Raw genomic sequence first — 24,642 nt, 5'->3', positions numbered from 1 at the left:
CACAGCAACTCTTACAAAGGAAAACATTTCATCAAAGCTGGCTTACAGTTCAGAAGTTTGGTCTATTCTGTCATGTCCAGAAGCATGACAGCATGCAGGCAGACATGGTGCTGGACAAGTAGCTGAGAGCTCCATATCTGGATATGCAGGTAGCAGGAAGAGGGAGAGACACTGAGCCTGGCTTGAGCATCTGAAACCCCAAGTCACCCCCAGTGACACACTTCCTCCAGCAAGGCCAAACCTTCTCCAACAAGGCTACGGGTCTTAATCTTTTCAGATAGTGCCACTCCCTATGAGCCTATTGGGGCCATTTTCATTCCAACCACCACACCCAGCAACCCCACCCTCAGAATCTCTCCAAAGAGGAAATTAGTAGTTCAAAGACACCTGTGCTTCCATGATCCCTTCCAGTGTTAGTTACAAGATATCACCAAGATATAAAAACAACTTAAATGGCAGTCAACAGTAATTGAATGAAGAAACCCTGGTGTGTGCACACAGGGAACATCATCACTCAGCCTTAGCAGAGAAGGAGGTCATTTGCAGCAATATTTTTTGCTAAGAGAAATGAATGTTGTGAAGAAAAATCATATAGCCTTAGGATGATTATGTCAACTTGACATAATCCAGAATTGCCTAGGAAGAATCTCAGTCAAGGTTTTTGTAGATCAGGTTGGTTTGAACATGATAACTGATGTGGGAAGATCCAGCTCACTATGGGTGGTGCCATTCCCTAGGCAGAGAATCTTGAACTGTGTGAGTGTAGAGAGGAGGCTGAGCACTAACAAGTATGTGTTCATTCTCTCTCTGTGCTTGACTGTGAATGTGATTGGCTGTTTCAGCTTCCTTCTTTGTCATACCTGCAATGACTGTAACCTGAAGTTGTGAGCTAAAATAAACTCTTCCTCCCTTAAAACTGCTTTTGTCAGGGCATCTATCACAGTAACAGACATGTAGCCAGGACAAACATGATTTAAATTATATGTGGAATCTTAAAAGGTCAAACTCATAACATTAAAGAATAAAAGGTGATGTCTAGGAATTGGGGTGGAGAACTAGAGAGATATTAGCCAAAGTATATAAAAATCTCAGTTATATGTAATAAGCTCTGGGTGACCACAGCTAATGATACAGCACCTGCCTTGGTTGTCATTTGGTTTGTGGTGCTGGGGATTGGATGTAGGACCTCATTCATGTTAGGCAAGTGTTCCACCAGTGAACTACATGTCTGTGTCTATGTAGGGATATGTGCACATGAATCCTCAGAGTGCAGAAGAAAGTGCTGGAGCCCCTGGAGCCGGAGTTACAAGAGGTCACACCTGTGCTTCCTTAACCACTGAGCCACCTCCCCAGTCTCTCACCTTTTTTTTTCCTCTTTAATTTTGTGTGTGTGCATGTGTTTGTGTGTGTGTATGTGTATGATTGTGGTACGTGTATGTTGTGTATACATGTGTCTGCAATACATGCAGGTATGTGTGCAATGACCAGTAGAGAACATCCAGTGTCCTTCTATAAAGCTCTCCACAGCATCTCTTGCTGGACCTGCAGTTAGGCTGCAGTGCCAGTGTTACAGGCACAAGTGTGGCCATGGCTGGATTTTTATGTGGATGCTGGGATCAAGACTTAGATCCTCACGTGTGTGCAGCATTCTCACCACTGAGCCATCTCTCGGACCCCTCCACCTCTCATCTTTGCCAACTCCTAACTGCCTAAAATTTGCGCATGAGTGTATGTACATCTGTGCACCACTTACATGCCTGTTGCCTGCGCATGCCATAAGAGGGCATCAGATCCCGTGGAACCAGAGTTACTGGCGTTATGAGCTGCCATGTGGGTGCTGGGAATTGAACCCAGGTCCTTTGGACAAAACAGCTAGTACTCTTAACTGTTGTGCCATCTCACCAGCCCTCTAAGAGCCTAAATTTTTTAAGAATCTCGTCTCCATCTCTTTTTCATGATAACAGGTGGTACTTTCTGTGTTTACAGCACCTGGGAGCACAGAGAGCGTTAAAGAAACTCCTTCCCACACATGCGCACATCTATGGGGTCATGCAATAAGAACAATGGCCAGAGATCAACCCAACCCAACCAATGGAGTCTCCAGATCAGAAGGTGGAGAAGGGGGCCTGATGCCCCCAGCTGTGTCTAGAGCCCATCCTCCTCTGAGAGCCTAATGTGACTGGCATAGGTTCTTATAGGTTGTGTTTTCAAGACAAACCAGTCACCTTCATTGGCAGCAGCAGAAAGGCAGAAGCAACTATGTGTCGGTGGATGGAGGATGCTCTGACACATGGTCCAGACTTGTGAGATGGAGAAACAGTTCTGGGGATGTGCAGTGGAGAAGGTTACACCACATAAACATAGCTGCTGCCCTGACCTGTACATGGGAAAACAGTTAAGATGGAAAGTATTTTCTTTTTGACATAAGCTCTCAGTCCAGCTGGCTTTGAACTGTGAATTCCCCTGCCTCTGCCTGCCCAGGGCTGGAAATCTAAGCATGCACCACCGTGTCCACCAAGACAGCAGATTCTACATCAAGGACATTTTACTGCAATTCTTTTTTAAATTAAAAGGAGCTGGGGAGTCTGTAAAGTTCTTCAGGTAAGCATGGGGATCAGAGTTCAGATTCACAGTGACCAAGGAAAGCAAACAAACAAATACATGTTTTGTAAATGGCAGATGAAGCAACTCACACCTGTTATCCCAACACTGAAGAGCAGACCGGAGGTTCCCTGGGGGTTTCTGGCCAGACACTCTAGCCAAATCAGTGAGCTGCAGTTGAAGAGCAATGGAAGAAGATGCCCACGGTTGGGATCTGGCTTGTAGGCACACACATGCATGCTCACCTGCACAGGCAAGCACACATCCACATAGACACACACAGTGTTTAAAAAGAGGAAAAGCCAATAAGCTAAGGCACTGCTATTTCTCCTGCAGTGACATCAGGGATGCCTCACTGATGTGACCCCTGTAAAAGTTCTGGTGATACAGCAAGGCCCCCAGCCATCTCACAGGGCTCCTCAACTTCATCTGACTTGGGCCATCTCTCCTGAACCTGACCTTGGGTCCTCCTGGAACCTATGCTAACCTGGAAACAGATCCCACACTTGCCATGACACGGATGAGGCCAGAGTGTGGCTGCTTCTTAGCTCCACTCATTCCTCTTTTCTGGCAAGGATCCAGCCCATAATTAGGCAGCCTCCCAGAGGAGACAGAGTACTTCCTGCCCAAATGACAAGCTGTGGATTATGCAGATCTCTCCAGATGTGGCATTTGTCTCCCTGGCAGTGCTGCAGGTGGCTCTAGGTTTGCTCGGCTGGAAAGCTCCATCTGATGCCTCGTCCTCACAAATGCCTCCCTCCACCGCATCTGCGGAGGTCCACGGCTTCCGCTGGCAAACTCGATTTCCTCTGCGCCGCCGGAAGGTCCCCCGGGGAGGAAGCAGCCAGGGGAAGGCTGTTTTCAGAGGAGGGGCACGATGATCCTTTCACCCTCACGGCTACTCAGCTCTTATCTCTGGGGTGTCCAAGCACCTGCTCCAGGGCCCTGGAGGCCCACCACCACCACCTCCCCAGAGCCGGGTGCAAAGTTGACAATAAATGGCTGGCGAATGAAACTCAATGGTTGATTGGATGAAATGGGCAATCAGCCCCGAGCCGCTGCTGATTCCATGAAGCAATATGGGTACAAAATGCATGCTTTGCAAACCGAACGAGTCATTCTCGAGTGCCAATATCTACCATTCGAGTGTGCCTGGGAGTTCATGCATGACACTTGGAGGTGTGCTTTCAAGGTGACGCTCTGACTTGGGCCTCACAGATACATTCTTTTCCATTCTCAGAAACATATTTACTGAGTTTGGACGGACATGGGAAAACGACTACAGATGAACAAGTGAACGAAAAACTGACATTTTGACAACGTAATAATCTAAGCTGTGCCTTGCCATTTCATGAAGGGATGCCTACCCAGAAAGTCTGCCTCACACATTTACGGCTATCTTAAATTGAAACAAAATTGAATGAGTATGAATTCCACTGATAAATGAATGAATAAATAGTGTTAGATCTAATTTTTTTTTTTTTTTTTTTGGTTTTTCGAGACAAGGTTTCTCTGTGTAGTCCTGGCTGTCCTGGAACTCACTCTGTAGACCAGGCTGGCCTTGAACTCAGAAATCCGCCTGCCTCTGCCTCTCAAGTGCTGGGATTAAAGGCGTGCGCCACCACCGCCTGGAAGATCTAATTTTTTTAAACATCTATTTATTATGTGTGCATGTGTGCGCACACACATGGACAAGCCACAGTACACATAGGGCCTGGTGACAAGCCCCTTTACATGATGAGCCATCTCATCAGCTCCTAAAAAAATTATATGTAAAAATTTAAAAAGAGCTGGAGAGCTGTTCCACAGTCATGTGCACTCGATGCTCTTGCAGAGGACCTGAGTTCAGCACCAGGCACGCACATAGTACCCAGATGTATGTGTAGGTAAAACACTCATACACGTAAAGTAAATACATTTAAAAAAAATTGTTTAAAGAAATGGGAAGAAAGAAAGAAAAAAGGAGGTCAAAACAAATGCTAATCGTGTAGTGTGCAAATTTCACTTCCATTTAATAAACTGGGCAAGATCACCCCTCTTCATAAAGTAACTATGAAGGCCAGGCCTGGTGGTACACACCTTTAATCCCTGCACTCAGGAAGCAGAGGCAGGGGGCTCTCTGTGAATTGAAGGTCAGCCTGATCTACATATCAGAGTCCAGGCCAGCCAGGGGTACACAATGAGATCCTGTCTAAAAACAAAACAACACAAAACAAATGAGGGATTTGTATGACTAGAAAGTGATCCAAGATCATATGTGGTGAGCAGATGTTTCCTGAAGGGCTCTAGCAGGCCCAGGTTTGGCAAACATGGCACCACGAGAGTCTGTCTATTCACCTTCCCTCTCCTCCATCCGTTTGTGAACCACAGATTACACCCCTAAAGCTATTCAGCAAGATCTATTCCCTTATTTGGAAATTGTCTTAGGCCAGACTCATTCCTGAGGCTACCAAAGTCCAGCAGTTAAAAGACCCCTTTGGTTCACCTAATAAACATGTCCAATCAGGACATACCACGGCATCCTAGCCATTCAAGCACAGAGTTTTCTCCTCTTAAAATTACACCTGCGGCCAGGCAGTGGTGGCACACGCCTTTAATCCCAGCACTCGGGAGGCAGAGACAGGCGGATTTCTGAGTTTGAGGCCAGCCTGGTCTACAGAGTGAGTTCCAGGACAGCCAGGGCTACACAGAGAAACCCTGTCTTGAAAAACCAAAAAAAAAAAAAACAAAAAAAAAAAAAATTACACCTGCAAGGTCATATATGCTGCTGTTTTTCTGCCTGAGTCAAAAAGCAGCCACTTTTATCTTTTCTTCCCTATTTAATAAAGGATCTCTCTGTGAAAGTAGGTGTTTGGGTGTCTCTTGGGTTCGGTGGGGGCAATCATTTAAAAACCTGAGCAAGAGACAGAGGGACCAGCCCAGTGCTTCCTCAAGTGATTGCTTCTGACACTTTGCTGGGTCTGGGCTAAGATTTCATGTTTGTAACTGGGCTCAGGGTATGTAAGCCACTGGTCTGATGTCTACCCTTGAAGGAGCAAATACTGGGCATGCCAGATGCCCCCACGCCCATCTCAGCCTTGCTTTTAAAACTGACAGCAGCTTTCTGGTATGCTCTGAGCTTTTGAACCTGGTATTTGTCTCCCTCCACATCCCTGCTCACTCTCCTCCCACGGAGGGAGGCCAACTAAGCTCTTCCTTGTTGTTTCTTGGAGAAGGCTGATTAAGGTAATTGGCAACTTTTTCCCGTGATTCCAAGGCAAGCTGTCATTTCAAGGAGAAGCCGTCCACTCCAATTCAGAACACCCATTTTTTCGATGTTTTCTTCTGTGCGGCGGGAAAAGAGAGTGGGAATCTGTGGCCCCCCAAAGAAACAAGCTCGTCTCCCTTTGTGTTTCTGAGCGTGTAAACTCAGCTGGAATCACAGCTAATAAATAGGTCATCTTGTACTTTCAAAATAAAAACACACCGTATTTCAGTGGAATATCGGCTGTACGTTAAAAAGCTGTCAACTTCACTACAATTTCCCTGAACCCTGCACTGCAGAGAGATACCTTGTCACTCAGAGCCCAGCGCATTTTTACTGAAATATCTTCTTGACTGTGTAAATAATGAGCAGCACTGCATGGAAATATCTAGGCCCACAGCCACCTTTCTCCACGCTCCCAAAGAAACCGTATGCAAATGACAGGCGGGGTTCCTCTTTCTCTACAGTCCCATGTCCCCTGGAATTGTGTGTTTTGGATGGCGGGGTGGGTCCAGTGGCCTCTGCAAGCTTCAAATCGAGGAGTCTGGACTACACTCAACAGCTATTTGACCTGAACGCACAAAGTTTATGGCAAAAAAAGTCCAAGCCACCGGATGTATTTGCTAAGGAAGAAAGACCCAGACCCCAGGAGGCGTTTCTGAGACCAGGCACTCCACACACCTGCAGGATTCATGATGCAGGCTAGGTACAGTTTCCCTCATGTATCAACCCCACCTCATGGTGGAGGACCTGGGCCTTACAATCTTTCTGCACTCTTCTGCAACATTCTCTAAGCCTCAGGTGTATGAGTTGTGTTGCAGACATATCAATTAGGGTTGAGCACCCCACAATCAGTTGTTCTGGGCATTTTTACCAGTTAGAGAATTCTGTTGACATGCCAGCATGGATAGGGGAAATTTTCCTAAGGCCCCACCTGTAGATCAAGAGCTACAGGCATTTAATGGCTTCCAAGAGAGGGAAATTAAGTTTTCTCCAGGGTCTTCTGTGTTCATTTCAATCCCTCACCTCACCCTAGAATCCCGGATGTCCTCAGCTAATGAGGTCACCACCCACTATGCACTGGACAAGGGAAAGGAAGAAAGGGTGGACGTGTATCGGTCCTGGGGCCTGGAGGGAACACTGATTGAAAGAGGTAGTCACGTGAGATTCCCTTAAACTCCATACTAACTGGATTCTCGCCATCTTTCTTGTCAGAACTGAATGCTGAAGAGCTCCTTCCATCTTACCAGCCTCCTTCCAGTAAACAGGTTGTCTTTCTCGGTCTGATGAGTCTCCCACGAGGGGAGCTGGGCTGTCAGAAGTAATTGGGGCCTCTTGGAGTTAGGGAAGTGGATAACTGGAAAGGACTCAGATGACTTTTACTCAGTTCGACATGAACAAGGGCTTTCCTAGAACCCTACAACTGTTGCTATTGACAACTGATGATACAACTTGGGTCACTAGTGACCAGCATGCTCTGTGGCTTGTGCTGCACAGAGCTGTGGTAAAGGGGAGCGGGCTTCTAGTAAGCTCTTGAATTTTCTCTATCAGGACTCCCGAATGGAAGCAATGACATTGGGTGAATAGATACTGACACTGTCATCAGCTCTCTCACTCTGTGTCTAGGGGCCTTCGAGGAGAGACGAAAGATGGAAAGATCGTTTTAATTAATGAGATTGAAAAGTCCTGCGCTGGTGGCCATCCCACCTGCTGTTCCCAGGATTACCCCGTACTTATCAGTACAATGACAGAGCATCACAGTCCAAGATACCACCTGCGAGGTAACAGAACCAAGGGGTCCTCCCAGTCCATGTCAAGTGCCTTCGAACACTGTTCTTTCTCTGGGCATTCAAGTCTGATTAACACGCAATATTGGGCTTTATCAAGCAGCTCAGTATCCTGTTACTAAAGACCCCATTCTACTTGAAACTAACTGTGTCCTCTTGATTTTCCTTTTGTGTCCTGGACTGTTTAGGCAGAGCAGGGGTCTGATGAGGGGCCATGACCATGATTTCAAAGTCCTTGTTTGGATTTCTTCATTAAATGCTCAACCTGTAAGCACTTCCACTGACTGCTACCGGGTGCCAAAAGGCAGGAGAGCGTGGTGCTGTTGGTGTGGACTGTGTGTAAGCAGCACAGAACTAAACACATCTCAGTGAGGCCAAATGCAAATGCACAGCTTCTACCCACCTGTGTGTAACGCTGACTGTGCCTTCCTTCACAGAGAACCTTTCTTTAAGTCTTACAAAAAAAGGATCTTAAGTCTGAGTTGAAAATAAACCTAGACCTTTGTAGAATGCCAAGGCTACTGTTTACTAGGAAATAGTCTCCCAGGTACTCATTAAACTGTCTGTTTATTCACTCATTCTGCATTTATTGAGCACCTACTTTATGCCAAACACTGTGGGCACAGGGGCGCAAAAATCAAGAGGACATAGCTTCTGCCCGCAAGGTACCAACCAAAGCTGACTTTTAATGTGATGGGAAGAGAGAAGAGAGAAATCCAAGTTAGAACATTACAGCTGCCAGTGTCGGGGTGCCTAGAACAAATGAGAGCAGGGTGCCAAAAGACCGCCAGGAGGGAGGACCCAGACAACTTTTACAGGATGCCTGAAGAATGGCACCGTGAGCCCTAGAGGGCACAGCAGCGGGTAGAGAAGCCACGTCAGGCAGGGACAGCAGTCTGGCCACTGGTGGGTGACAGCTTGTGACAGCTGGGTGCTCATCCTGGGTGACAATGGTGTCAATATTTAAGTCCTGCAACAGGGGAGTGCTGGGAAGGGAATGGACTCTGCTGCTTCTATCCAGGGGTTCTGTAGCCACAGATTTTACCACTCACTGATAGAAGAATATCAAGGCCTGCCGTGCTCATGCACAGACACGCTCTTCTTTTCCGTATTCCTCAAACAGCTATACACTTAGCATTTACATTGTATTAAGTACTACATTAAACTAGATATATTTAATACTCTATTTATTTTTATTTTATGTACATTGGTGTTCTGCCTGCATGTATGTATGTCTTGAGTGTGTGAGGGTGTCAGATCCTCTGGAACTGGAATTACAAGCAGCTGTGAACTGTCATGTGGGTGCTGGGGACTGAACTCTTTGTCCTTTGGAAGAACAGCCAGTGTTCATAAGCACTGAACCATCTCTCCAGCCCCTAATAATATTTAAAATATGTGGAAGGTCTGGGGGTGCAGCTCAGCTCGCAAAGTGTTTGGCAAGCATGCTCTAAACTTGTATTACATTCCCAGCACCCAGTGAAGCTAGGAATGGTGGCACGTGCCTGTAATCCCAACACTCAGGAGGCAGAAGCAGGAGGATGAGTAGGTCAAGGTCAGCCTCTACTACGGAGAGCTCAAAGCCAATCTGAGAGACATGGGCCCACACCTAAGTAAATAAGTGGAGGTGACAAACCAGCAGCACAACCTCCCTGGCAGGAGACGCAGATGGGCAGAGGGGACAGATGCTTGTAGCCTTGAGTGTGCCTGGACGGAGCCTCACTGCCAGGGATATCTACAGTGTCCCACTTTTCCTTTATAGTTGACTACTCAGTGTCTATGGTCCAGGAGTCAACAGACAGTGTGGGGTTGACCTGTGCTCCAAAGCTTGGATGTTGAAGTCTGAACTCTCACTGTTTAGGATGTGGCCTAACCCAACGGGCTGAGAGAATGTCCTGTGAACTAACCCAACGGGCTGAGAGAACGTCCTGTGAACTAACCCAATAGGCTGAGAGAACGTCCTGTGAACTAACCCAACTGGCTGAGAGAACGTCCTGTGAACAAAACTGAGGAGAGCCCATGACAGAGTTCTTTCTTGACTCTGGCCTTCTGGCCACCTGAACTAATGTATGTTCTTTTTTCCTAAAGATTTATTTATTTGTATATGTGTGTGCCTGCAAGTATCTGTACACTACATGCATGAAGTACTCAAGGAGGCCAGAAAAGGGTACCAGATCAGTTTTAAATTTTATATATATATGAGTGTTTTGCCTGCATGTATGCTTGTGTATTTTACAAATGCCAGGTGCCCAAGGAGGCCAGAAGAGAGGATCAGATACCCTGGAAATGGAGTCACAGGCTGCTTTGAGTAGTAGGTGCTGGAAACTGAACCCAGGTCCTACAGAAGAGCAGCCAGTGCTCTTAACCACTGAGCCATCTGCTGTTCCTGTGTGTTCTATGGTAAAGGGGGAAAGCGGAGCTGGGGGGATGCCCCAGTAGGTAAAGTACTTGCCACACAAACATGAGGGCTGGGGCTAGGCCCACAGCACCCATGCAGATGGTAAGCAGGCATAGCAGCCAGCTGTGATCCCAGCTCTCCTGGAAGCTAACTGCACTCGGAGACCAGCTGGATAGCTAGACTGGCAGAAATAGGCTCCAGCTTCAACAAGAGGGATTGAGGAAGAGTCCCAGTGTCAACATGCGGCCTCCACTAGCTCAACCAAGCACATGCAAGTAGGCAAACATGTATGAACATACACCACACAAATACAGACAAAAACAAGTGGTGGTTTTGTTGTTTTTTTCTTTTGTTGTCCTTATTGGGTTTCTTGGGTTTTGTTTTTTTTTCCTTTTTAATTTTTGAGACAGGGTTTCACTGTGTATCCCTGGCTGTCCTGGAACTCACTCTGTAGACCAGACTGACCTTGAAATCACAGACATTTGCCTCCCTCTGCCTCCTGAGTGCTGGAATTAAAGGTGTGAGCCACCACTACCCAGCTTTTAGCTTTTTTTTTTTTTAGACCCATGAACAGGGTGACCCCCCCTTCCTTGTAGCACTGGCAGGTGGGGAAGGGGGCAGCTGATGCTCAGAAATACCACTTCTGAAAAGCCCAGCCCTGGGTGAGGCTAGCCCACCCAAATTCTATTTTCCAAAGTACTCTCTGCAGCCTGGAGATAACTCTGCAGCAAGCTTTTTATATCGATGAATTTCCCCATTCTTAGCCAGCGTCTTGTTTCTATTTAGATTAATAACTGTGTAATGACCACCTTTGCAGACTTAGATGGTGTCATCTGAAGAAATTATGGGTCTCATCCGTCTCTTGTTCCCCCTTTCCCTCTGCCCTCCTGGAATTATTCCCGAAGAAGAAACCAATTAATAGCAGTCTGACTGTTCTAATGCAGCCCTCTGTACAGTGTAGCGGTGCCTAATGGAGTTTTAATTTCCCCATGGTGAGTCAATATTTACTTTAAGAAAGAAAAATGTCACCATAAACCACTGCCCCCAGTGAATTTGGTAGCACAGAGGGTTAGGCGGGGTTTTGTTTTGTTTTGTTTCTTTCTTCTTTTTTGGCAAACGGGAATGGAGAGCCAGGTTAGCGGTTGGGGGTGGGGTGGAGATAAGGGGGCACCATTTGAACAAACTCAGTTGTAGAGAGGATTGTAGTTATTAAATAGTTTGCTTTGCAAATGTAGATGACTGTCAGGAACTCAACCATAGTTTAAAGGGCCTGGAAGGAAATCGCTACAACACAGAAGGGCCACAATTTATTCCGGCCTTTTACTAACTTGTGGGGAGCCGAGGAGGGGTGTATTTCAGGCATTCCCCAAGTGAAGCCATTATGGCTGGTTCCCAACTCCCCCCATCCCCGCCGCCCCCCTAGGCTTGCACTGGAACCAAATCCTACTTTCTTTTCTTTTTTTTTTTTTTTTTTAACAAAAACCCGTTAAGACTTTTCGGGACTGTTCCAGGAGATAAAGTTCAGCGATCCTCCCTCTTAGAGAGTCTGTCCAGAAACGATGTAACTCATTGCATTGAAAGACAGTTTCATTTCCCAGCTCAAAAGCTCGATGAAGAATCTGCCTTACCAAATGAACATTGTATACAGAACTTGTCACAATCCTTTCTCCTGACACAAATAAAAGCTAACACTGGCTGGCAAGTATGTAAAACAGCCGTGACAAGGTAGCAAGGAGAGACAGAGAAACATACAGATTTTGATGCTCCTTTAGAAGCTGAGGGGAGGAGTGAGGTCCTTGGCAGAATGACTGGCCAGCTTGCGAATGTTCCAAGTAGCAACTGAACAACCCACTTTCAAGTAGACTTTTCAATGGTATAATGACCCTGCGTCTAATTAGCCAAAACATGACAAAAATCTCAACTTTTACAGCAATAAAAGCTGCCAGGGAGAAGACCACCCAAGTGACAAGGCTCTTCATTCAAAAGTTTGCAGGTGCCCAGGGTGGCTGTAATTATGAGTTCTAACACAGTGGGAGATTATTCTGAGTGTATTTAAAAATGAACAAGGGAAAGCATCCCTCTCTCTTTAGATTTGTGCTGGTGGCGGTGACTTCCTCCCTATTAAAATTGTTGATTGAAGGCTGTTATCTGTTTATCACCCCCAAATTACATTTCTGTTCTCTTAGGGGCTGTGGCCTTTAAAAAAATTCACATTCGGTGTCTAGTTAGTAACAAGAAAAGACTCCTAAAACTGCAATTTCAGAGGGAAAAAACCCATAAACAAGAACCCCAGATTGTACCTCCGAGTCCCCAAAGGCATCACGCTTCTTTGTTCTGCTAAGAAAAATTAACCTCAATCTCAGCTCAGGGTCCCCAGGTTGATTACCATAGTCATTTAAATACTGTAATCTCATTTTCATCCTGGGGATAAGGGGATGGGGGGAGTGCTGAGAAGGGATTGGGGAGCGAAACTGGAAAGAGAAAGAGAGCCAGGGAGGGGAGAAGCCGGAATAAATTTATCTGACAAAGGGATCGTGCCTTTCCACGTACAGAACCTATTTCGGATCCTTCCACTTGATTGGAAAAGTTGATGAAGTTTAAATGAAGCAGAATTAGAACCTCAGGCTGCCCGAGTATTGACAGGGGGAGCTTCGCAAGAATGCGAAATTCAATAGCCCCAGTTTGCGCAGAAGACAAGGGAGAGGCCTAAATGGTATAATCTTCAATCGCATCGAACATCCACACTGACAAGGCAGGGTAATGAGTTAGGCCAGATCAGGCCTGTTGGTTAAAGAAATTAATCCCTCCCGCTGCCCAGAGACAGGCTTTGATGCCTATTGTGTGGCCCGGCCCAGTCTATCTAAATGGAAACTAACTGAGAGGGCCAGCGCCCGCTTTTCATTGCTGGGACTAATCTGATAACAATTTGCTTTCTCTGATTAGGGAGGCAGAGGGAAGGGACCCTGTGTGGGAGAGGAGAAGCAGGGCACCTTCGCTTTGAAAGAGTGAGGCAATCCCTGGCAGCCTAGATAGAGCTGTTGCTAGAGACATCCCAGCCCCAGCTCAGCAGATACAACCCCAGGTCCAGGCTTCTGTGGGAAAGCAAAAAGCCATGCTGAGTTTTGGTAATGCTGAATCTCCTCTTAAAATATTAGTGGTGTCACTGCCAGTACAGACTGAAGTTGGCTCCAACCGGACCCCAAGGTCCTTTACCCAGGTGACTGCCTCTGGTGCCTTTGTTTCTTTCCCAGGGTGCCCATGCTCATGAAACCCAGCTTCTCATTTCCACATTTCCTATGGGAAGCAAGCTTCCTCTTCCTCTCAGGCATCCCGTTAGTCCCTTCTGAACCACCCCAGGGTACAGGCCTTCTCCCTCTTCCTAACGTTTGCATCTCAGCCCCACAACAGTGTCTTCCACAGTATTCATTCGATAGAACTGCTTATCTGCCCAGCCAGCTCAGACCCTTCCGAGAGCTTTCTGCTCCTCCTCCATAAATGGGACTGCTCTGTAGCCAGGTCCAGACCTCGATGAAGACCTGGTGCATCCTTCTGTCCCATCAGGATGAAGGCATCTCCTCAGGTACCAGGCAGTGACACAGAGCCTGACAAGCTGGGAACTCACAAATGCCAAACCTGCCATTTGTCCTCTATGTGACCTTGGGACTGTTGGCCTTTCTGAGCTCAAAATATGAACCTCCCAGAGCTAACTTGGGGGGAATCAGTTCTTTCTATCCCTCTGGCACCTAGGGATCAAGCTTGGACCTTCGGGCTTGGCGACAAGTGCCTTTACCCACTGTACCACATCAACAGGCCTTCATGATACCCCTCAAAGTTTCAATAAGTATGGCAGGAAAGGATGGGAGAGAAGGAGGGAGGGAGAGAGGAAGGGAGAGACTAGCTTGACACTTGAGAGGCACTTGATTAAATGACAGCCATTGCTGTCCCTAAATTCTTCTGACTCAGTTTATAAATTGATTGCGGACTAGTTCCCACTTTGGCTTGAAGCCTGGCTCCTCTGACTTTAAGAAAGTTGTGTGAACTCTGTAAGTCACAGCTTCCTATCTGTAAAATGGGAACAGTAGGACCACTACATTTACGACTGTTGCAAAGGCTCAGCATGGAATACTCTACCCGCAGTACTGCTGTTACCAGGTTCAGTGGTCTCCAGACAAGAGCTCAAGGCTCTGGGCTCAGCCTCTTCTGAGAACTCTAACTCTAGAAGAAACCAAACCCAGGAGCATCCTGCCCGAGGGCTGCTGAGGGAGGCACAGGAGCTCAGGAACATGGGATAGACGCCTGCTTTCCTTTTGTTACAAAAGTTTTTAAAAGATTTACTTAAGCCTCTGAATTCATCCCCACTGAGTATCTCCAGAGCAGGCAAAAATCTTCAATGACAGTTTATAAAGCTTTGGAAGCAACCGGAGTGCTCGGCCCAGAGGGCCTCTCAGAACATCTCCAGACGGTTCTCTCAAATTGCTGGAGACATTCAGAGTGTTTCAGACTCGGGCTTATTGAATTTGTAAAAGGAAAACAAACTGAAGACTATGACCCTAAGCCGTCAATGTGGCACGTGTTCTGCCAGCATTTAGTTCCCCACATCCAGCCTGAAGAGATAACAGAATGCAATCGACACACTGACCTCAGCAGTCGCACAGTGACCTGCAAGTGTGTGTGTCCCTGTCTGTCACTAGTTGGCCAGTCCCTGTCAGTGCAGGTGCCAGGCACAGCTGGGACTATTGTTGCTTTCTGGACCTGGCTCTGGGACCTTCTGCATCCTTTATTCCTTAGCTTTCGGCTCTACTGCCCAGCCTTGTCTTAACCATTTCTGTCCCCAGAAGATCCTGGTTGCCACTCTGTCATCATTCTGCTTCAGGGCTCCAAGATTATTCCCGAATCTGCTTTCACAAAACCTCTTTCTTACTTGGCCTGCCACAATCTCCTCTCATGAGCCCCCAAACACAACACAGATACCCCACTCTTCTCAGAAGATCAGTCTTAAAAGCCTAGAAGTGGCTCTAGCCCCTAGTAACAGGTCCCTTTTCACCCTTGTCCTGAAGAACTTTGGGCTTACTGTTTGTTCTCCAGGCCTCATGAATAGTGCAGAGACAATGACTATCTTGTCCTAGAAGGTGCCGCTGGTGGACAGACAGCTAAGAACAGATATTTGGTATAACATTATAATACCTGGCAAAGGGCTGAGCAGGCAAAGTTGGTGAGGGCTCAGGGAGGATGCCAGGGAAGAGGAATTCAGTGCAATAAACAAGACTGACGGACAGTTAGGGATTTACAAGTAGACCATGAGCTAGCTCATCACTGTCGTCCCAGGGCCAGACACACTGAAATCAGAGGAACTGTGTGATGCTTAGTAAATGAATGGATGACACACAGTCAGGAGAGATACGAAGGACTCTCTGATGTTACTGTCCCCTGCACCCTCCACCCCACCCCACCACACATACAATCCCCTCTCCTCAAACAGATGCCCTCAGCATCTGTGTTCTTAAAAGATCTGCTAGGAGGCAGAGGAAAAATAGAAACACAATTTGACAGATTTTAAACAATGGCACCTTAAGGTGGTGACATAGCCTAATTCACTCTGGTCCACAGAAATAAATCCATAAAGCCACTGCCAGGCCACCGAGTGACTGTCTCAGCCTCTCTATATGCTCTTTGGGCATCCCAACTTAGGGACAGGTTGTGACATCCCAGCATCTGCAAACTGGCACGTTCTCTAGCGCAGTAGTCCAGCTTGAATGTCCTACTGTCACATACAAATGGCCAGCCACTGGGCAGCAGTGTGGCCATCCACACCTTGAAATCAAAGAGCTTCTTAGGGTGTGCTTTTTAATCTCTTAGACAAGACACAAAGGGTGCTGATCAACACAAAGAAACTTAGCTTGTATGCTTCTGAGTTCACTGGCCTCCTCGATATGTATTGTTTGGTCCCTATAAAAGATCAACACTCCTTCTTTTCGGGTCATTACGTATTTTCCGAAATCCTTTTGACAGACCTTAGCCCCCCTTGTGGGTGTTGTCCATGCTGACCTTTGGGCTCACTGACCCGTGTCTGTTTCTTGACCCAGCCCTGATGTGCCTTCAGATTATTGGGCAGACCATTACAGCTGTTTTCCTTATAAAGCTCATTCCTGCTTCCCTACAATGTGGTATTTAAAGCTGTAATGAAACCGCTGCCTCTGCTGTGCGGGGCCCGCCCACTAAGAGCTTCAGTTTTCTACGCTGCGTCAATCCTGTGTTTCAAATCTTAACTTCCTTCATGCAGAGTGAAATAGGGTCCTGGGAGTCAGTAGGCAGAGACACGAAGCAATCAGTGATTGCTCAACAAGCCCGTCTCTCCGCTAATTAGTTTACTTAATGAGTTATTGAACCACCTGTAAGATGGCTGAAAAAAATTTTTTTTTCTTAAATTGCAATGTGGGCAGGGATTGAGGCAGACAAGCTGCAGACAAAAGCGTCTCTAAGGGAAGAAAATAGATTAAAGGGAGTGTCTGTAAGTTACATTAGGTTTTCAAGAAGCTGTGGTGAGCTAGGAACAAGCCAGCCTTTTGTTTATAGCTTCTAGTTCAAGCTTTCTCAGCCTCGAAGTGACTTTTGGAGACAGAAACTGATTCCTTGCTTCAGGCGGGAGGGTCTGGTTTCACATTTTGACAAACTGAATAGCATTCATGATGTCCACCCACTAAGCAGGGACCAGCGGCACATCCGCCTCAGTTTCACTAACAAACAAAAACAAACAACAACAACAACAAAAAACAGCTCCAGAAGTGCATGCCCTGGAGTCCACTGATCCCCAAAGCACGTGTCACTGAGTGGAACCGGCCTCGGTTGAGCACCATCAATGTGCACGTGTCGCTGAGTGGAACCGGCCTCGGTTGAGCACCATCAATGTCAACTCCATCTTTTCTGTGATGCAGCATCCCATTTAAACCAGTCTTCATTAGAACCTAGACACATGGGGAAGGTAAGTCCCAGTAATGGTTCTCATCAGGCTTAAGAAGAGTGTACTGTCAGCTCTAGGGTGGTAGGGTGACAGATGGATTAAGTGACAGTGTTGTCAATCACAGTGCACAGTGACACAAGCCTAAGCACTTGGTAAACATGTCTCATTGTAAGCTCCCTGTGCTTAGACTCAACAGACCCAATGTTATTTTTAGATTTAAAAAAAAAAAGTATGGGTGTATGCCTGTGTTAGCATGTGTGCACCATATGTATGCAGGTGCCAGAGATAAGAAAATCGAGTCAGATCCCCCAAGAGTCACCCGATGTGGGTGCTGGGAACCGAACCTTGGTCCTCTATGAGCTCCTGGTATGTCCTCTGAGCCACTGAGCCATCTCCCCAGCCTTTAGCATTTACCTAATATCAACAGCTGATAATACAGGGGTTACCTTAAGGAACATAAGTGTTTGTGGTCAGAAAACCAAACATTTGCTTTTAATGTGTCCTCTGGGGACACCTATGGCTAGCCACAGCCTGCTGATCCTCATGACTCTCCCATGACCAGGTACCAACTCTGAAGGAAGGAACTGAGTCTTAGAGGTAAGCTCTACCCCCACTCACCAGGGGTGGCAGAAGTCACTGGCTGGGGTTTGTTGGTTCTGGAGCCATGATATTGGCCTCTCCCTCCATGAGGGAGCTGAGGTTTCATATCTGCCCAGCTAAGCTGGAACTGTCCAAATAGGCCTCATTTACACAGATGGAAGAACTTTCAAAAGGAACCAGGGGACGTTTGCATTTAAAGTTGAACTGTAACCTCGGCCAACAGATGCTTGGGAGGTTAGTTTCCTTGATGTTTGTTTGTTTGCAGCAAACAATGAGAGGTTCATCACAGTTATTATATTTGCTAAAACTTGCCAGAGGCTGCACATTCTAAGTGCTGTGCTCCCCTTGGTTTTGCCCATCCATCCTGAAGGTCACTAGGGAGGAAGGAGAGTCCAGCAGGCCCATCGCTGGGATTAACAGGTCCAAGTCTCAAAGGTTAGGACAAAGATCTGTGGAACTTTTTACTGCAAGAATAGAAAGTCTCAGATTGGGAAAGGCCCAGACTTCCCTAGGTGAGACGCATTTGTAAGTATCACAAACAGGAATGCATCTCCAACAGTACAGACCGAGACCACAAACACACTTAACATATTAGGGAGCCCACATCAGCATCTCATGTAGGATCCATTTAATGACGGTTGTTTTCTTCTTAAGCTTTTAAAATAAGAACGCTTTGACTGAATGATTGATATCTACTTATTCTGTGGGACTGGAGATGGAGTTGGGAATTCACACACACTAGGGACAGCTCTATACTCCCAGCCTGGATACATTTTAAAAACAGAATCAGTCCTTTAATAAGACCTCTGAAGCTTCTGGAAACCCTAGAATGGTCTGAAAACCACTGCAATAGAAAAACAGGTTTTGAGGCCTGAGCTCAGCCACTGTGATGGATCACTACTTCCAGTGGAAACATGATAACTTGAGTTCTGTCCGCTGAACCCACACACGGGTAAGAGAGAACTGAGTCCTGATGGTGTCCTCTGATCACCACATAAATAAACAAAAGACAGAAGGTGCCGATTACATAGAACATTCCCAATGGTGTTAGGGAGTGACCTCTGACTTGTCCACAGAGGTCTCAGAGTTCTCCCTAAAGGAACAGCCTTCCCTTCAAGCCCCAGCAGTGTTCTGAGGGTCACATTACCACAGGGTGGCTGGGTTCAGTAGGAGCAGCCCCATTCTGAAGTCTCCTCTTCATTCTTGCACCTCCTTGTGCTAAGAGACAAAGCAGGAAGGTGGTATGCAGCTGGGCTGGGGTAGTGAGGAGCCGGTGGACGGGCAACAGTCTCTCTGGAATGTCTCTGGAATGGCTAGAGACCTGGGCTGTGCTATTTGATCTGTGTCTCATTCTCCAAACCCTGAGAGATGAGACTGGGCATCAGTCAGCCAGAAGGAGGCTTTTACTTAAAACAGTAAAAGGAGACAGCCATACTTTTTAAAAGACAAGGTAGCTGGAGATTGTAATCCTGGCTCTCGAGAGGTAGAGATGCGTGAATCTCTGGGCTCCCTGGCCAGCCAGTCTAGCCTACTTGATGAGTTCCAGGCTAGTAAAAACTTGTCTCAAAAAACCAAGGTGGATGGCTTCTGAGAAACAAACACCTGAAGTTGACCTCTGGCCTCTACACATATGCACACGAACATGAACACAGGTGTGCAAAAATGTAAATACACATACAGCTGCGCACATAAAAGAAGAAGGAGGAGGGAAAGGGAGGAGGAAGAGAAGATAAGGGTGAGAAGGGAAGAGGGAAAGGAGGGAGCAGAGGGAGGCAGGGGAGAAGGAGAGGGAGACAAGGGGAAGAGGGGTGAGGGGAAGAGAAGGGTAAAAAGGGGGTGGATGGGGAGGAGGGTGGGAAGGAGAGAGGAACTGAAAGAACAAGGATGGATAAAGCCACAGCAGTGCATCCTGCCCAGGCTGTACCACACGGATAGCTTTTAATTCCTCTCTAACATTTCATTTCCTCCTATTACACTGTAATTGAACGTAAAGGACCCGAGTGATCGCAGCTGTGTTCTCTCTGGCAGACAAACCACACACAGTCTTTTCTCACCATGTAATGAAAACATGGGTATCTTTGTGCAACCCGGCTTTGGACGGCCTGCCTTCTTAATGCCCATCTCTGTCTCTGCGCGTATGCTCACCAGCATTAATATTTATTAGAGACGTTAGGCTATTAGTGGGCATGGTGCGCCTGCCTGGCTTTGTAGAGCATCCAATTTGAACACACTTGCTCCGGATAAACACTTCCCTGTGCTGGTAATGATAACTCAGCGCAGCACTGAATCTTATGAACCAGAACTTGAGTTGATGTGAACAGCCCCTAATGCTCAGCGTCTCTAGAAGGGTAGAAGATCTTCCCACAGAGGGCTGGCTTCTCCAGTCTCTTCACCCCTGACATGGACCTACCTCAGGCTCCCTCTCCCCAAAACTGAATGTTCTGGGCTTGTAGTTCACTGGGAAACTCAGAGGAGGTGACCTGTGACATTGCCTGACTTATTTTGTACGTGTGCCTGTGTTTTGTCACGTGCATGTGTCCCTGTTTGTATCTCTGTGTGCCTCTATGCCTGTATGTAGAATTCTATGTGTGCCTGTGTGTCTCTCTGTGTGTATCTTATCTCTCCAGCTAAAACCTAAATAGTCAAGTCTCTGTGGGCAGGAGCTGAGTTTTGAACTTGTTTCTATGCCCTCCCCAGACCCCAGCTTAAGATGGCCCTAGGCGTCTAATAAACATTTAAGAAGTTAGTTCTTGACTCTTGTCAAGTCTTAAGAAAGTATTGATCACTTCTGCAGGGATGCTGAGTGAGATGATGCTGGTATTGGATTCATTTGTGAACACTTCTGACTGCCTGTTATACAGGATGTAACAAACCTGGCTCGACCTTGATTAATTAGTCATGGCTTGTGGCCAAAAGAGCATGAGGTTGCAAGTCAGGAGACCAGATACCAGGTCACAGGAGCACCCCAGGATGAGTGTCTTCCCCTGGTTAGAGGCCTCCCTAAGCCTCCCACAAGGAGATACATCTGATGTCAGCAAACTTCCTTCTATCCTCAAATGCTTGATTCTATGACTTTATTTTACAAATGTATACTCTTCTTATTTGTGACATAAACCCCCACAGGAACAAAAAAACAAAGTTGGTAATAAATTATGAAAAAAATCAGGTGCCCTGATCATTTGTACGTTCTGAGGGTGCTGGATTCAGTCAATCTCACCCCTGTACTGCAGCCTGCCTCTCTGGGGCGACAGAAGATTCAAAGCTGTCAGTGGAGCAAACTGTGCAGTCTCTCCCAGTAATTGTATTGACAGGATATCAGCCAGGTTGCCATGGTGGGAAGGGTATGCTCTGACAGGTTTTGTGAGGGAGCCTCGAAGGCTACCGTGGCAGGATTCTGTCGAGTCTCTGGATTCTAGGGAAATGAGAATCAAGCAGGGCGAAGCTGGGTTCTTTCTCAGTTTAATTTTAGGCTTCCCAGAGAGTTTCACAGGAAGGAAAGCCGGCTGGCTGCACAGTACTTGACAATAGAGAAGCTCTTGCCAATGAAAACTATTTACATTATTTTTTTGTGGTTGCATAAAACACCATCTTGACTCAATTAATTGCCATTAAACCAGCAGTTGGCTTGGGTTTTAGGACGTGACCAGCTGCTTAGTGTTTATAGATAAAACACCTGCTAGCAAATCTGAGGTTTCCTCTTTCCCTCTGGTTGCTATGGCTTCATGAAATCATGTTTTTGAATAACTGATGCAGATACATTCTGGTAAAATCCACGGGTGGAAACTAGGGTTGGGTTTGTTCAGTCAGTGTCTCTGCATTTGAAGTGGAAAATGAAGGAGGAGGGAGAAGAGGAAGAAGAGAAGGAAAAGGAGAAGAAGGAGGAGAAGAAAGGAAGAAGGAGAGAAGAAACAAACAAACAAACATGGGACCTATCCATGAGGAGAAGGGATGTGAGCAACAGCCTTCCCATATGATAGAATAAATATTTCCAGGGTGCTGGATTCCTCTCATAGAGATGTACTTATTCAGGCTCATGAACTAAATACACCTCAGTTCCCAGTATTCCCCAAAGACACTCAGACCCAAGAGCACCCACAGAATGAGGAAGCTATTCACCCCAACAGTGGGGCCAGCAAACCTGGAGACCCCCTTAAAGGAACCTATAAATCAAGTTCAATCAAAATGACAGAACTGTATACATGCTTTTTGTGTTCTGGAACCCTAACTACTTTTAATATTTCTATTTTCTTTAAATCTCCCCCACCCCGTGTTTCAGTTTTTTTTTTTTAACATAGAGAAAGCTGTGCTGGGCTTTTAGGTGTGGCTTTTAAGTCAGCTCTGCCAGAACCTGGCGTCAAAGCCTTGCAGACATTTCCCCACACAGTGGTTTATAAGGAGTATCTGTAACAGGGAGCAGCTGGCTTCTTTTCACATTCTCTCTCTCTGCCAACTTCTATACAGGCTGAGTTTGGACAGGAGATCTTACAGGAAGGGGTAGATACTGAATGCGGACAGCGTCAGCCAAACAGCTAGAACGTGCCTCAAACACCAAGGACAGCTGGAGGAAAAGACTGCCCTCTGCTACCACTTGAGAATGACCCAAGCCCTGTCACCAAAGAGCATCAGGATGTGGCCCTGCTATTAGTGGTCACCAGGGACCAAGACAGTCTGAAAACGGAACCCCATTGGTGGATCAATCATCACTCATATTTTTTTAAAAATGATCATTCCTAAACTCCAGCTCCAGATACAAGGATGGACTTCCTCCTGAAGGCTGTTAAGTTAGTGCCATCTACAGGCCAACTGCTGTCCTTGATGACAGCCAGGGAGAAAGCAAAGGGGAAGCAGGGCGGTATTCACATATTGTATTTACACACTGTAGTTTATACATCTACGTATAAATGCTAAACATATAGTGAGCAATATATAACACATGTGTGTGCTATACATATATACAAGTGCATGCAGATATGCATATATATGTGTCACTTGGAGTGAACGTTACACAAGAATTGGCTGTGGAAGTAACTCTATAATGCCCTTCCTCTCATATTTAAGCGGGAAGGAGCTGCACACTAGTGACACATGATTAAAGCAATGTTGGACTTGATGAACCAGGGCAGGGGGATACGGAGTGGGGACTGCTCTCTCAGAAGGGAGGGGGAGAGGGAGGATGGTGTTGGGGGGAGGGGAAGGCAGCATTTGGTAGATAGATAGATAGATAGATAGATAGATAGATAGATAGATAGATAGATAGATAAAAACAATATTGGAACATTATCAGTACAGTCATTGATAGGCGGTACATGATTTTCTCCTTGGCCTAAAGCAGTGAATTCCAACTGTCTGTTCCATGTGCTTGCTGAGATCGGGAATCCAAGAAGTAGTAAGCAAGACCTGATCCACTGTATAGAAATCTCAGAGGGGCCAGTGCTAAGGATGCTGCTGCACGGGCTCACTGCATCTAGCTTCTGTCCTCCTGGGAGCTTTAATCAGCCCAGAAAGGTCTAATTATATAGGTCTGCCTATAGTCAGAGAAACCATCAGCGCGCCCATTCCTCTCCGGAACCTGGGAAACCGAGCTCATTTTTAGAAGCACACTGCACTCTAGCGGCGCAAGATAAATTTGCTCCACTAAACTTCAACTTTACTTTTTCTGTCTCCGCGCGAGAAAAGAGGCGGAGCCACGGACAACTGTAGTTTTCTGCCAGGCAGGAAAACAAACAAAAATGAGGGGGACCGGCACTGCAAGGGAAAGTGATCTGTTTATAAACGCTGCTCCCACGCGAGTGCCAGCCATACCTCCTAGAGGATTTTAAGTCCAACACCCACGACACAGTAAGGATGGCGATGTGATGCTTCCGCGAGAGTCCCAGAGTACCTGCTGCATAGTAGACCAGAGGTGCTCGGGAAGGTGGGTCTTGGGTGGCAAGGGCATGGATGGGTGCCTGAGACCTGTCTATCACGCTGTGGGTAGATCGAGCCCGGTAGAGACTGACCTATCCATCCATATCTTTCCCAGTCGTGGGAAAAGACTCCGCTAAAGTGTGCCACTTGAGGACACAGAGGTTCCTGAGGTTTAGGGACTGGCTGTGACTGCAGAGAGTCCAGGCCCGTTCCACCCAGAGCAAGTTTCCAACACTGCGGCCAAACCTTGGGTCCTGAGGCCAGAGAGTTCAGCAGCTGGAACCCATCGGTGGGGGCGGTGCCCGCGGAGGGGACGGTCGCGCCCGGGCGCTCACCTTGACGATGAGCGGGTTCTGAAACATGGAGTCACGCACGACCCCCAGCCTTTCGTTCTCCATGCCCGGGCGGATGTCGACCACCGTCAGCGGCCGTCGGGGCGGCGGGCAGATCTGACTGACAGTACGGTGCACAGGCTGCTTCTTCTTCCATCGTGTGAGGTCTTTCCGGGGTTTCCCCGGATCAGGCATCCCGGGGCCCTCCAGGATCAGACCCTGGCTGCAAAGCCCGCAGAGTTCTGCGCTGTCCGAGGACCCCAACCCCGAGCGCGCGCGCGCTCCGGGCTGCACCACGGAGACCCTGGGGTGCACCCCACGGCAAGGCAGGCTCCAAAGCAGAGCGCGCCCACCTGCGGAGCCTCTGTCGAACGCTTAAAGTCCGCCAGTTCTTCGGAGTGATTTGGGCACCTCGGTGCAGACTGAGAGATGGAATAGTGTCTAGACTACCCCTTTCGGAGAAATGGAACGGCCCGTCTCCTTGACGACAGGACGCCAACAGCTCAGGAGCTTCCGGTTTTCTTTCTAGAAATTCTTAGCAACCACAGAGACCTTTTAGACGTGTCTCAAGTCCACATAGAAAAGCCCAAGAATCGAAAACCCAAGAATCGAATCTAGGTTGTGTTAAAAGAGAAGAGGTTTATCCTTGGCTTCCACCCTCTCTCTAACTACACTAGTCACTAACTACACTAGTAGTGGTAGTAGTAGTAGTCACTAACTACACTAGTCTCTAACTAGACTAGTCTCTCTACACTAGTCACAGTTCTCTCTCTCTCTCTCTCTCTCTCTCTCTCTCTCTCTCTCTCTCTCTCTCTCTC

The 24,642-nt window shown here is 47.1% G+C and overlaps 1 protein-coding gene across 1 annotated transcript in view; it reads right to left on the bottom strand.

Annotated features, from left to right (window-relative positions):
• Cfap77 (cilia and flagella associated protein 77) overlaps positions 1-24,044 on the bottom strand; it is a 114,757-nt gene extending 90,713 nt beyond the window's left edge. The window contains exon 1 of the mRNA XM_028757159.1: positions 23,828-24,044. Within this exon, the coding sequence (XP_028612992.1) occupies positions 23,828-24,019 (192 nt within the window). The 5' untranslated portion in view covers positions 24,020-24,044. The remainder of the gene's footprint in view (positions 1-23,827) is intronic.
• Positions 24,045-24,642: the final 598 nt, after the last annotated feature.

The sequence above is a fragment of the Grammomys surdaster genome, unplaced genomic scaffold (genome assembly GCF_004785775.1).
Source record: "Grammomys surdaster isolate TR1022 unplaced genomic scaffold, NIH_TR_1.0 126133, whole genome shotgun sequence".
NCBI lineage: Eukaryota > Metazoa > Chordata > Mammalia > Rodentia > Muridae > Grammomys > Grammomys surdaster.
The sequence above is the reverse complement of the archived record's forward strand: the minus strand, read 5'-3'. Positions and strand labels throughout refer to the sequence as shown.